The 14,448-nt window shown below is 40.4% G+C and overlaps 1 protein-coding gene across 2 annotated transcripts in view; it reads right to left on the bottom strand.

Moving 5' to 3' along the window:
- Window positions 1–6,715: 6,715 nt before the first annotated feature.
- Window positions 6,716–14,448, bottom strand: part of LINGO2 (leucine rich repeat and Ig domain containing 2) — a 1,050,366-nt gene continuing 1,042,633 nt past the window's right edge. For both annotated transcript variants that reach the window (XM_032479097.1, XM_032479098.1), the window contains one exon: window positions 6,716–8,595. In XM_032479097.1, coding sequence (XP_032334988.1) covers window positions 6,740–8,560 — 1,821 coding nt within the window. In that variant the 5' untranslated portion in view covers window positions 8,561–8,595 and the 3' untranslated portion in view covers window positions 6,716–6,739. The remainder of the gene's footprint in view (window positions 8,596–14,448) is intronic.

Here is a 14,448-nt window from a genome sequence, read left to right as displayed (position 1 = left end):
CCAGAGTAAGAAATTTGATAGAAGACATTAAAGAAAAACTCAGACACACATTCTGGTTTTTTTTTCCTCCTCAAGCTTATCAACTTTTTAAACAGTTAATTTTAAACACTTAAAAAATCAAATCACCCTCCCCCTCATATTTATATATGTATATATAAACAATAACTTTTAAATTCATTATTTGGGGCCATTCATACCATCTGGAAAAGGTTAAAACATAAGGAAACAGCTGACGTGTATGAAAGCAGCACGTGTGTGTGTGCGCGTGTGGTGCACCTGATTTTATAACTGGGGAGGGAAAAAGCATGTTTTCTTCCAAACAGCCTCTAAAAAAAGTTTATTAGTAACTGAATCCCTCTCTTTTGCCATTACATAAATGAGTATATGACTCAGTGCGTTGCTGGACGCCAAGATTGAAATGTTTCTGCCCAGTCTGAATCACTCTCCCGCTTAATCATTGTTGGTTAATTGCATGGTATTGCAGACTGTATTGATTGCATCAAAGTGGCAACTAAAAATATTAAAGCAATTTAGAATAGGAGGTGTGCAACGAAATGAAGAAACTTAACATGGCAGCCGAATTTCTGTTTTTCTTTTTTTTTTTTTTTGTCCTTGTAGAATAGGCACAAAATCTCTAACCCATTTGCAGGATGGAAAATTATTTTTTGAACTTTATTGGAATTAATACAGTTAACCAATTTAGGAGAATGTAAATTTGTATTTTTGTTATCTTCTAATGGCTGTTTTGCATATTAAAGGTAGAGCCTTCCTTAAAATATGCAGTACTCTCTTGATTATGCCAGCTCTTTGCTCATTCGGCTAAGGCTATAAATAAAGCTTCTATTTCAGGCTGGCATTATATCAACCCACCTGCTTCTAGGAGAGAGAGAGAGAAGAAATCAGAATCACTCAACCTGTAGATTGCTGTCAGCTTGTGATTATGTGAATGGTAAGTCTTTTAAAATGTTATGTGAGATAGGCTGGAGGGTTTTTTTTTTTTTTTTTTTTTAAGCAATTTCCAGTTTAACAATTACCCAAGAATTTGGGAGTACCAATGAAAGGAGACTTTTCCCTGGGGAGAGCATTCATTGATGAGGTGTGACAGCAGCTGGGAGGTGAGGTGGTAAGGCAGAGCTGGAGAATGAGGGATCATTTCAATTGTGGTATCAGGAAAGGAGGCAGCAGTTGGAGGGAGTGGGCACCAAAGCTTCCCTCTGGCTGTGAGCTCTCTCAGGGGGAGTCAGTAGTCCCTGCTCTTTGCTCCTTCCCATTCAGAATGTTCTCCAGGGACATGGGGGAGGGGGAGGAGGCATTAAAGACCTTGGCCAACGGGAGGAAGGCAGTCTGGGGAGCATGCAGGCCTGTCTTGATCACAGTCCCATATTTAGAAAGAGGAACATCAGCTTCAGTTCAGGCCTGTTTTAGAAAAATAAACCTTTTCAAACTTCTTAATTATGTCCTTTTTTTTTTTCCTTAATGCTGCAAATATTTTATCCTAGTTTGTGGAAAAGTTCACAAGATAAGCAGTTTCCATTCTCTGATTTTTTTTTTTTTTTTGAGAAAATAGGTAGCTACATTTACTGCTACCAAAACAAGAAAACCCACTTCAGATTGGAAAACCTGTCATTCCTTGTTGTTTGAGAACTTCATTTCCTTGGCTAAATCTTGCAAGTCTAGGCCTCTGGCCCCTAAACACAGTTCAGTAACTTAGCTCAATGTTGTGGCATGTCAGCTCTCATTCTGCTCTTGTCAGCTGAGGCTGGGGAGCTGTCCTTTCCCTGGCCCTCCTCTTGCTGGAGTGAGAGTGAGAAGGTCTCTTGGGAATGGCTTTGGAAGGACTTAGGGGAAGTGATATGGAGCTTCCAGTCAAGTGTTGGCCAAAGTACCAGGAAGTACTCTCCTACCTAACATGCAGATCTAGAATCAACAAAGATAACAGTTCCCTCCTCAAGGCTTTCCACACACCAAGGCAGGAGCAACTCCAAAACTCCTCAGTCAGAAAATATCAAGGATTTTAGTAGAAAGGATGGCACTCTTCAGAGCCAGCGGTGCAAAGTCCATGGGAATCCCCAGGCCCCTGAAGTACCAGTCTAATGGGGAATGTTTCTAGAACTTGAATCCCAGGACTAAAGAGGATAAATCTTTACCTAACTTTGGAGTAGAATGAATGGCTTTGGCTCCAAATGTTTTGTGACAAGGTTCACATTACCACAAAATCCATTTGGAATAGATCTTGTGAGCTATAGAAAGGTGACCAGGACATAGGGAATGGGGATAAAGAAGACACTGATGGAAGTTAAAGACTAGTTAAAGAACGATAAAAATGAGTAATGAGGGAAATAGTATTAAAATGGATTCAAGTGTTTCCTTCCAAACTTTCCTTATATTCTTGCTGTCTTTTTGTCAGCTTAGCCTTCTAAGTTGAAAACGATGTATTTTTCTCTTTCCTAGAAATCCTCAAGACACTCTCTGTGGTGTTGAACAGCTCCCGTGCACAGTCCCTAAAGTGAAAAAAAATGTCTTGACTTAGAGATAAATGGAGACCATGGAAGGGTAAGTGATTTACATGTGGCTCGCCTCAATTTTTCTTCCCCAAGATTACATCCTCTCTTTCACACTTTATAATGTATAAATATATTTCTTCCTGCTTGAGTCATGAAAAATGACAAAAGTCAGGCTTTAATTCAGGTTGAGTTTTTAATAACCCCTTTTTAAAAGTCATAGAAGGTTGCAACTTCTGGGCTTCTCTTGAGAACTGAAGAGAACAGAATTTTTGACAAAACAATGGGAGGAAAGAATCCACCTTAAACACTGTAGAGCAAACCCTAAATGCCTTGATAGTACTGGGGAGTTGTTGGTGGGAAGCTTAATTTCTGAGAAACGTGAGCAAAACCAGAGTTGTGACTAATGTCCTTTGGAAATAGGAAGTACAAGTCTTGGCAATTCTTGGTTTATATTTTCATGTGAATATTTGAAAAGCTCATATTATAAATGCAATGAAAATGAAAAGAGGTTTAAAAAAGTTAAGTAACATGAGAACTGGGAAAAGTGGAAACCCCTTGCCAGAAACACACGAGGCCAAATCACTGGGTGAGTTACCATCCTGTAATTACAGGTATTTCAGGCACTTGGGGGGCGTAGGTAGGTTCTCTCAGACCATTAGGGCTCCAGTCAGGGGAGTTTTCTCCTAGGAATGTAATGCCTAAAGAGTCTTAAGAACTTCTCTGAAAAAAATGCCTGATACTCACGGAGAACTGGCCGACCCAGAATGAAATGCTGAGTCAGACAACTCTATTTCTTCTTAGGATAGTTTGAAACAAATACTCTGGGAAGATGGTGACCCAGAGATGATTTCTAAGGGGAAAATCTGGCCCAGGTGCTGATTTGAACTATTACTCTCTACGATGGTCTAGTGTGATGTAACAGACATAGGCAGAAGCCTTAAGGGGAACTCCCTTTGGGAAATTCCATACTAGGCCCCTAAAGGCATAGTCAGGGGACCCAAGACCGAGCTTTGCAGCTCTAAAAAGGAACCAGGATCTGACAGACAGTGGGGATGTATCAGATTTAGTGGCTGTTCAGTTACCTATAAATCTGTTACTAGGACGTTTCAGGCAGAACATCACAGATTCTCCTATAAATCTCTGGCCAAAACATTTTTTTTTTTTAATGATCAGATCACTCATTTAGGTGGCATATTTGTTTAAATCTGTTGGAGCCCAATTCAAATAGTAGTTTCACTCTTTTTGGAAACACTGGGATTAGGGATTCTTCAGAAGACTACTACTGCTTTAGTCCCATGTTGACCAAACTGGGTTCTGTGGAACTCAGGTTTTTCCAAGATGTTCAACAGTTCCATCCTGAAAAGAAGGGCTGCATACTCAAGTAAGTTAGAGAAACCCCAAGGCAGACAGAATTAAACAGGATTCTTGTTTATAGGTCTTTTCAGAGGACTTACTAGACTCAGACAAGTTTTGAACCTCCAACAGGTGGCTGCAGAACGCAGCATTTCCCTACCTTACAAGTCTAGGGGGCTATATGGGGGGAAGAATGCTTATTAGTATCTTAAATAACTATTCCAGGGCTCAGAGTACGGAAACCCCTGAGAGACTGCAATCTCTTTTCTTCTGGTGGAATAATAACTAAATCTTTTCATGGATGGGTTAAATTTAATCCAATTCCATTTGACTAAGCTTTTGGTCAACTCTTATTTTGACAGAAGATAGTGGTTAGAATCACACAGCCCTTTTATTAACTGCCAAATGCTTTCTCTCTATTTTCTTGTTGGACAATTAGTTAAGTACTTGCTCCATACAGAGTACTTTTCATTAACTGTTGGAAGACTCTCCTTTAACTGTTGTTCATTTTTAAATTTGAAAGACCCCATTCCATTTGCACACAAGTTGGAATTGTGATAAAATTCACAGCAGATCTTGTTTTGTACTGTTAGATATGAGTAAGGTACTTGCCACAAGAGGGAAATGAATTTCTAAACGTTCTATAATCATCAGGAAAGTCAAATGAAAAATGACTCAAGCAGGCAATTCTTCGATCTTTTCTGTCTCATTTCCCACCCTTTATTAAGGGATAAAGGGGTTTAACCATGCTGCTATCCAGTTGGCAAAACAATGTCTGGAGTCAGTTTATTTTTTTGGAGGGGGGTCAATTTAATTTTATTGAAGTTACTCAAAATTGCAAACCCTCCAAAAAGGCAGCTTTTTGAAAGTCACACTTCTGATCTGTTATGTCAAGAAACAAACCCCGGAGACCTGGTACTCCAGCTTACATGCTGTCCAGAAGGGTGCTCTTTTTCAGGGCCCTCCCAAATTGTGAAAAGTGTAGAAATTCCCTATCTGTTCTATGCTGATTAAATATATAACATTTCATGAACACACTCTATATTCAGTACTTCCTCAGATCATATGAATAGAGTTGACCCTTGAACAACATAAGTTTGAACTGTGCCGGTCCACTTACACACAAATTTTTTTTCCATAGTAAATACTACAAGTACTAGACGATCTGAGGCTGGTTGAATCCACAGATGTGGAATCGTGGATACAAAGGGCCAATTATAAGTTACACGAAATTTTCAACATGCAGAGGGTCATCATCTGTGACCCCCATGTTCAAGGGTCAACTGCATATGCTTTGAAAACCATTCACTCAACCTTTAGCCAAATGGAATTATGTCTCATTTGAACCAGATCACTGGAGTTAATGGCACAATACCATTTTTTTTTAAAACTGTTATGTTTTGAGTAACAATCATTAATACAAACTGATTGGACAAATAGCCTTCCTTCAGAGGGGTAAAAGTGTCAGCACAGTGTAACATATTTTAGGGGTAAATCTTAGTTTTTCCTCAGTAGAGAAAAAAAAATCAGTAAGTGCTTTTTAATCCAAGTTGTTTTTTGCCACTTCTTTAAAAACAAGACAGGTTCTTCTGGTCTACACAAGATCAACGTCTGCTTGGTAAGGAAGCAGGGAGAAACCCTGAAGTTGCCCATTTACGGTAATACTGTGTGTACAGTATTTGAATAGATAACATCAGAGTTGCAGTAGCTAGATGTTTCCGTAGACTGGCAGCAATCCAACCTCCAGTGATCACATTTTAAACAGATCCTCAGTTGCACTGACATCATGTCATGCATGGGTCACCCCGGTCTGGGTTGGCATCTGAGAACTCCTCCTTATCCAGAGAGCTTTTGAACATCTGAATTCTTGATCTTAGCTATGAGCTGAATATTACCCTATGAATATATATAACAGTCATATAATCTCTTCCATTTTCTATTAACTCATTAGATGAAAGTAAAATCAAGTTGTAGATAAGTGGATCATTTTCATTATTAACACCTACCTTGCATTTTACAGGTACAACTAGTGGCATACCCCCTTCTGGAGAAACCAAGGGCTTTGTTACAGTAAACTGGTCCAGTGTGATACCACAGGTATAAAAAATATTCCATTCTGTATCAAAACTAGGCACATGCCTTTATTTATAGTAACAGAAATGAACAGAGTTGAGCATTTTTGCCTGGGGTCCTATTTCTCGGCATCCTGCATCAGACAGACCACCGTTCAGCATGTCTCCACCAAATACTCCAGGGATCTAGTCTCAGGGATACCTCTGTGTGGAAGAAGGTGAAATCACACGTGGATCTGTAGTGGTGAGTAACCAAAGCACAACCACTCATTCATATTGCTTTAAAACATATACAGCATATATGTTTCAAAAAAAAAAAAAGAGTAAAGAATATGTTGATTTCTTTGTGGTGTTGAACCAACGCTAGGGTGTGATGCAAGGCTTTAACAAATGAGACGCAGGGATACAAATTTTTCTGTAGAGTATGTTTTAGACAAAGATGTCTTTTTAATATGTAAATCCTACATTGTAGGTTGTTCCTTTTTATTTACTCTTTTGTTTTTGCAGTGGTAGAAAATGTTGAATAACTGTCCGTGAGCATGAGCCAAAGGTTCAGGTCCATTACTGAGATCCCCAGAATGCCAGTATTTGCAATGCAAACAATTAGTAGCCAACTGTGAAGGGCTCTCACACGTGCCTGCCTGCCTATAGGTGGACAGTCTCCATCAGAGGTCTTCCTGCTCCTGTGGACCCTGCTTTGACACAGGGGCAGCTGCACTCAGCTGCCTTTTAACCTAGGGCTTTACTGTGCCAGGCCGTCTGACCAGTTACCCACAGTGACACAGACACAGTGGCGGGAGTGGTCGACCCTCAGATCATTTTCATGTTGAACCTCCTAGGTCCAGCCACCTCCCCTTCCACAACAGCACCATTGTTTTTTCGGGGCACATACTCAAGGTCAATGCTGTTTTTGTGTTTGCCTTTCCCTCGGCTCCACACAAAAAGGAGGAGAAAACAAAATAAAACCACTCCCAGGAATGTGAAACAGCCCATGGCTGTAGACACCAGTATTGTTTTCAGGTCCAGAGAAAAAGTATTGGCATTAGTGCCATTGGAAATGGTGTCATTGGAGTCGGTCATGTACATAGGGGTCCTGTTCGCATAGAGGAAGCGGTCTGAAGTGAATCCTTTCACAGTTAAGGAGGCTGTGAAGGTGTCGTTCCCAGCAGCGTTGCTAGCGATGCAAACATACATCCCACTGTCCTGATCCTGGGCAAAGCGGATTTCCAAGGTGCCATCGCCCAGCACTGTGGCTCTTCCATTGGACTTGGTGGTGATGAAACGCCTTCGAGGTGTCACCCAGGAAATCACAGGCTGGGGGTCTCCATCAGCACTGCATTCTAGCTGGACCGTCTGCCCTTCATCCACTAGCAGATGCTGTAACTTCTTTTCACGGATTTTGGGTTTTTTGCAGGTAAAGTAAAAAGAAAGGGCAGTGCTATGGAAATCCTTGAATGACCTCTCACGGATGGTGTCTGGGCCGGCACACATGGGCTGCTGGCCCCCGAACTGCAGGGTGGGGTGCCGCTGCAGAATCCAGAGGAGGCGGCAGTCACAGGCCAGTGGGTTGTTGTTGATGCTCAGGACCTCCAAAGCCCTAGGGGAGGAGAAGACCGTCTCCTCCAAAGTTTCCAGTAGGTTCTGAGACACGTTGAGCACACGAAGGAAGCGGAGCCCTTGGAAAGAGTGCGGCTCGATGGTGCGGAGCTGGGCCCCCACTATGTGGAGCTCCTGAAGGCGGACCAGGTCAGAGAACATGCCGGCTTCGATGGTGCTGATGGGGTTGTAGGAGAGGTTAAGGTGGGTCAGATAGACCAGGTGTTTAAAGGCGAGGAAGGGGACAGTGGACAGGTTGGTGTTGGTGATGGAGAGGGACGTGAGGTTGAGACCGTAGAGGCTGTTGGCAGGCATCATATCCAGTAAAGGCCAGTAGTCAATCTCGAGGTGTTTCAGGTGAAACAGTCTTTTAAAGGCATACACAGGCATATTGTTGATGTTGAGATGCTTCAGATGCAGGCTGATGAGGCTGCGGAGATGGGAGAGGGCTTCTGTCGGTACTGCCGTCAGGTTGCATTTCTCCAGGGTGAGCTGCTCCAAGCTAAGCAGCCCGCTGAAGGCCCTGTGTGATATATAAACCAAGTCGTTGTCCCCTACTTCCAGAGACTTCAGGTTATGCAGATCCTGGAACATGTAGTCCAGTAAAATGACAATCTTGTTCTCACTGATGTCCAGCTTGGTGAGGTTGGAAAGGCCCGTGAAGACCCCCAAAGGGACCAACTTGAGGCGATTGCCTTTCAGGCGGAGGGAACGCAGGTTGAAGAGGTTGTTAAATGCTCCTGGCTCCACGTTGGCGATGATGTTGTCACTCAGGTCGATCTCCTCCAGCAGAGGATATGAGATGAATTCTTCAGGGTTGACACTTTTCAGCCTGTTCTTGCTGAGGTCCAAGATTTTGGTCTCGATGGGAATGCCCTCTGGGATGGCGATCAGCCTCCTTCGGTGGCAGCTGACGGATTTGTTCTGGGCGGAGCACTCGCAGCGAGCAGGGCAGCCAATGGTGGGTCCCATGAAGAGTAACACCACAGCCAGACCCAGGAACGGCTGCCAACATGGTACGGCCCTGTGAAGCATGACTCCACCTCTTAGTCTACACCTTTGTCACGGGCCTGCAGGACAGGGCCAAAGAACGGAGGAAGAGACACTGGGTTAGGATATAGATAGCTAAGGAGACGGGCGTAAGTAAGACAGTGAATACGACGAAAACGACCCTGGAGCTGGAACGACACAGAGCTGAGCACTAAAGCTGAGAGATGCCATCACTAGCTGCGTGATCTTGGGTAAGTTATTTCACCTCTCTGCACTTCAGTTTTCTTGGCTGTAAAATGGAAGTAAGGGGGATACTAATTGTAGCTGCTCAGAGTTAAGACAATTTCAACATTTGACAGCCATAAAGAGACTGTTACAGTGTCTGGCACAGGCTGTGAAGCAAAACAGTACATTTCACAAAAGGCTCAATTTTGAACTCAGAGGACAGAAACAGGGTCCACGGCTAGGAAGATACCTCTCCAGGTGTGAATCAGGGTACGTACGCGTCTCTCATGTTTGATGTCATCCTCTGTTCAACATGAGTGTTGTTCAGCATTGTTCTGTTAGGTTCCAAGTATGAAACAAAGTTACATTCAGTGCAAGAGGTTGAGACTTTTTATCTTCATATAGAAATTTTCTATTAAAAAGCCCCTTTCAGTTACAAGGTTTGCCCCTTTCAGAAGTCAGTAAATTTTGATTTATGAAGGTTTTTTCTTTTTTGAGGTAAACAAAGATCCTCAGAATCTCCCTGTGCTCTGTTTATTGTAGGGACGAGGCAGAGTCAAGGCATCCTAGTGGCTGTGATGAGAAAAATGCTTTATGATTTGGCTTTAAATACAGAAGAGTGGGAAGAGTCATCATTTTAAGAAAAAAAAATGTTTTTAAATTAAAAATGAACTATATTCGAATTCAAACCTATATTACCTGTTAGCCTGAAATTGAACAGGTATCAAGTGAGATTGGAAATGAGTATGTTTTAAACGTATATAGTTAAGCAGACACTGAATTTACTGCTCAGATGAATATCAAGAGGTGTGTTACGGGGCTGTGCTTCTCAACCTAAGATCCCGAGGGGTAAACCTCATCCAAGAACATCATATTTTACTCAAAGGTAAGTTGTTTAAAACAATATTTTGAGCTAAAAAGTTATCTGATAAAACTCCGGCATTTGCTCCTGAATTGTAAGTGTGTAATTCTCCAGTCACAGTTTACATGTATGTCTATGTCTGCATACCTTTATCTACAGCTAAACAAATCATTCATTAAAAAATAACAATTAGGAATAAATTTAATGGTGAATCACTAACAAAAAAAAAGCTTTGTTTCTACATTTCGAGGCCAAAGATTCACAAAGTGCTAGCTAAATCAGTTACAGGGGAGCATGAGCGTTGTAATTATTGGAAAAGCTGTGGCAAAACTGTCATTGTAGATCAAACTAAAGTCTGTCTTGAAAATCAACGGAAATGAAACTGAAAAATCATTAGAACAAAGAGAACAAGTAAATCAACATATCACAAAATGAGAGTAATTTTCATGTCTATAAATCACTTGGAAAATATTACTGTATCAAATGATTCCAGGCATAGCATCTCTGAAAAAAATATAAAATTCCTTAGAATAAACTAAACAAGAAATACACAGAATATTACAACCATTCAGCCCTACTGAGGAAATAAAACTTACTTAAAAGAGGAATAATATATATTTTAATAGAGAGATTCATTACTATAAAGATATGAATTCTTTCTCAATAATACATTTCAAAGAATTTTTTTGGATTTGAAAAATTAATTCTAAAGTTCATTGGAAAGAATATAAATATGAGAATAATCAGAACCATTAAAAATAGTAATGAAAACAGGCTTACCCTAGAAAATGTTTAAATAAAAGTTGCAAAACTGTAGTAATAAAATGGCTTGATACTGACTTAAAAATATACAGCCAGTGAAACAGAAAGAGTAAGGAATTATATCTAAATATATCTGAGAAGTCAGTAGATGTGCTGGGTGATATTTTAATTCAGTGAGAAAAAATATAAATGGCCAGATATTTAGTGGAAAAAGTTGCATCTCAACTTAACTTGTTCCAGTAAATTCCAGATGAAGGATTAAAATGCAAGAATAATGTATCAAAATAAAATTCATTAATTTTATAATAGAATTGAAAAGCGTTTTCTATGAATAAAGCTAGCAACCATAAAAGGAAGAATACTCTTGAATTGTATGTTAAAGTAGTTAACAAGCAAATGAACAACACACACACATACAGAAGCAATTGCTAAAATGGAGAATATATTTTAGACTTACAGTAGAGAAGGGATCAAACACAGTACTAAGTAAAGAGTTCTTATTAATTAATAAGGAAAAGAGTGAGTGTCAATAGAAAATTAGGCAATGAATGTGTAATAAAGACTAAAAACGGCTAATGTATGAAAAACTGACCAACTTGACTAGTAAACAAAAAATTGTCAATCTGATTTCTATCCGGTAGCCAATAACACGTAAGACTTAGATCTATACTTCTTAACATGGAAAGATGAAATAGATGTCTACTCCTGTGTGTGTGTGTGTGTATAAACATACATATAGATGAATATAGATACATATGTAGGCAAGGACAGAACTGGGAGGATATAATGAAAATGTTGGCAATAATAACTGAGATTGTGGGATTAGAGGTGATTTCCATTTTCTTATAACTTTACATGAACTCTTTTTTCTACGATGTTACTTTTATAATTAGAAAAATAAAATTATTTTGATTTTTGGAATTGTTTTGACATCTAAAGTTAAGGATATACTTTACAATGAAGGATCAAACTTGCATTGACATTTCTAAAGGTTATTTGAATTTTCATAAAAATCTTAGTATTAACTTGCTGATCTCTCACAGTCTGCTGGGATATTGATAAGAATTGTGTTGAATCTACAGGTTTTTGTGGAGAACTGATACTTTGTAACAATACTCAGTTTTCCAGTCCATGAATGTGGGACTCTTCATTTACTCGGGTCGTCTTCAATTTCCTTCAGCAAATGTTTCTTCCTTTCTAACTTTTATGCCTTTATTTTTGCGCCTTTCTGCATCGGCTAAGTACCTCGTCTACAGTGTTGAGTAGAAGTGCTGAGGAGCTGTCTCTCCTACTTTGTTCCCAGTCTAAAGAAGGATTAGGTAAGTCTTACCTTTTCTCAGTGTTCTGCCAGCGGAGGAGATGTGTGTTAAAGTCTCCAGCTATGAATGTGAAGTTGCCTGTATCTCCCTTAAGTTCTGTAGTTTTTTGTTTCACATATTTTGAAACGCAGATATTAAGCAAATGTTCAATTTCTGATTTGTTGACTTTTTATCATCAGAGTCCCATCTGTGTTTCTGGTAATGTGTCGTTAAGTCATTTTGAATGATTAATATGGTCTCTCTAGCTTTTCAAGCTTAATGTTTTCATGGTATATATTTTTCTATTCTTTTACTTTCAGCATGTTTGTGTCTTCGTAGTTACAGAGCATGTCCTGTAGACAGCATGTGGTTAGTCCTCACTTTTAAATCATTCTGCAAATCTCTTCAGTTTCTGCCTCTTGTTAGATTGCTTAGTCCATTTAAATAGCACAGCGTTACTGCTCCGATTGTGTATGAGAACGCCCCTTTGCTGTTTGTTGTCTCTTGTCTACTTGTCTCTTGAATTTTTTTCCCTCTCATTCTCCTTCCTTCTGTTTTAAACAACTGGTTTTTAGTATTGCACTTGAGTTCTTCTGACCTTATTTACTCTTTTATTTGTTGCTGTATGGATTACAGCATACATCTTTATCAGTTTACTTATCCTTTTCCTCACATTGCTTCAGGCAAAATACGGAGTAGCCTAGACAGAGTAACAGTCTATTTGCACTTACAACCCCCCCCCATCTTTGGGGGAGGGAGGCGGAGTGAAGTCTAGACAAAAAGAACAGTGTGTGCAGGAGGCCTGGCAACCATGGAGAACACTCTGTGATTGGGGAATTAAAGTATGTAGTTCAGAATGGTTGGAGCAAAAACAGAAGAGAAATGGAGAGACAAGAGGCTGAGAGGTAATTAGGGGAGTGATTTACAAGGGGCTTGTGAACTATGATAAGCTGTTTGCACTTTATCCTGAGGGCAACGGCAAGCCATTAAAGTGTTTTATGCTAAAGAGTGATAGGAACAGATTTACATTTCAGGAAGATGAATCTGACTGCGGTATGAAAAATAGATTTGCAGGTGGGGAAAACTGGAAGTGGGAAACTGAGGAGGTGTTGCATTAACTCAGGCCAGGACAGAAGTGGTCTCGAGCTGGGTCAGAGGTGGCGGCTTGGAAACTGGGCAGATTTGAGAGGTGTTTGAAGGCAGAGCTTTTTGTCAACTGGATGGGACCTGGTGTCACTCACTCAGATGGCAGCGAGCTTACGAGCAGTAACAGGTTGAGGAATTCCTGGTTCCCTCACATGTGTCCATCACTAACCAGGACTTCTGGGCTCCCTGGGCAGACTGATGATTTTCTACTCCTTGAAAATAATATTTTTCAAATACTTTTAAAAATATTTCTTTGATAGGACAGGGAAAATGGATTTTCTATTAACAGTTACATGATTTTCTGTTCAAGAGAAAGTTTTATTACACACACTGGACTTTTTAGTTTATGATAAATCAGTTTTTTAAAAATATAAATTCCACTGCTGAGTATTCTCTTTCAGAGTTTACCCAACTTACGTATCACTAGTTAGAGGAGGAGATAACTCGCATCTTGTTTCTGATTTATCTCAGTACTAGTTTACCCCTTAGTCAAGCTCTACATCTGCCGTGGAAATGATGGTGTCTACTTCAGTCATGGCTCCAACTGACCCAGAAAGGAGCTCAGCTGATGCGGAGAGGGTGGGTGACGCTTTCCCTTAGACACTGGTGAAGCGAGGGACCATCACAAAGGAGGACGGTAAGTACTCACCAAGCAGGCAGCAAATGCCCCCCTGACCTAGAGCACCCCTCCCGTTCTTCTGCTGCCTTCCAGGTAAGTAGAAGCAGGTAATCTGGGGCCATACCTCATCACAGTTGTCTGTTGGAGTTTGGAAACTGCAGGGAGGTTCTGCTTTATTCTTAGCACAAATAGTTCTTAGTCTGACTCCATTTAGCTTTCACTGTGAGCAGAAGTCTGACAGTCAGAGCTTTCTCAGAATGTCTGACTGCGACAAAAGTTTGGCAAGATGAACTTCGTTTCATTAAGAATAAAGCAGGAAAGAAAATCTGCAGGAAGCCGACTGGGGCCCTGCCCTTAATTCCGATCAAAGGGACTCTCAAGCACAATGATTAACACCCTTTTAAACCTGGTGTGAGCAGGTGTGTATTTTTATACTTGGGCTGTTTTGTGTGCTGGGTGTGTTTTCACCTCATCCTCTTAATGTGTGAAACACCAAATCATCAGGGGCTGAAGGAAGCCATGGAAAAATAGAAACAGCACTTGGACGCGAATACCTGGCACAAATTCTGAGTTTGACATCCGTTAGCTTCGGGACATGGGTAAGCTGATGCCATCTATGATTCTCATTACCTTCACGGTTAATTTGTGATAATGAAGCAGAGGAAAGGTGCTGTGTGTAAGGTGATGAGCTCATAAACAGCTGCCATTCTTCTATATATATATATTTTAATGGGATAATGGCGTAGTTTGTTGAAACAGGATCTGTCAGGACAGAAAGCATTCCAAAGACATGGATTTCCTCTGAGGACAGATGCAGAAGATACTGGAGAAGAAAGTCCTCAAAAGGATGACAGTGATAAAGAGAAAAGGGGAGTTTCAAGCAGCCATCATTTAAAACACAAGAAAAGAAAGAGATGATGGTGTTTGTATGCTGTTTAAAAAGAAAGCATAGAAGGGAAACAGCTGCTTTGATGGATGGCAAGGTAATGATAAATTGCTTAGCCTGGGAATTCTGTAATGA

The sequence above is a fragment of the Camelus ferus genome, chromosome 4 (assembly GCF_009834535.1).
Source record: "Camelus ferus isolate YT-003-E chromosome 4, BCGSAC_Cfer_1.0, whole genome shotgun sequence".
NCBI classification, from domain to species: Eukaryota; Metazoa; Chordata; class Mammalia; order Artiodactyla; family Camelidae; genus Camelus; species Camelus ferus.
This window is presented reverse-complemented; position numbering and strand designations above follow the sequence as displayed.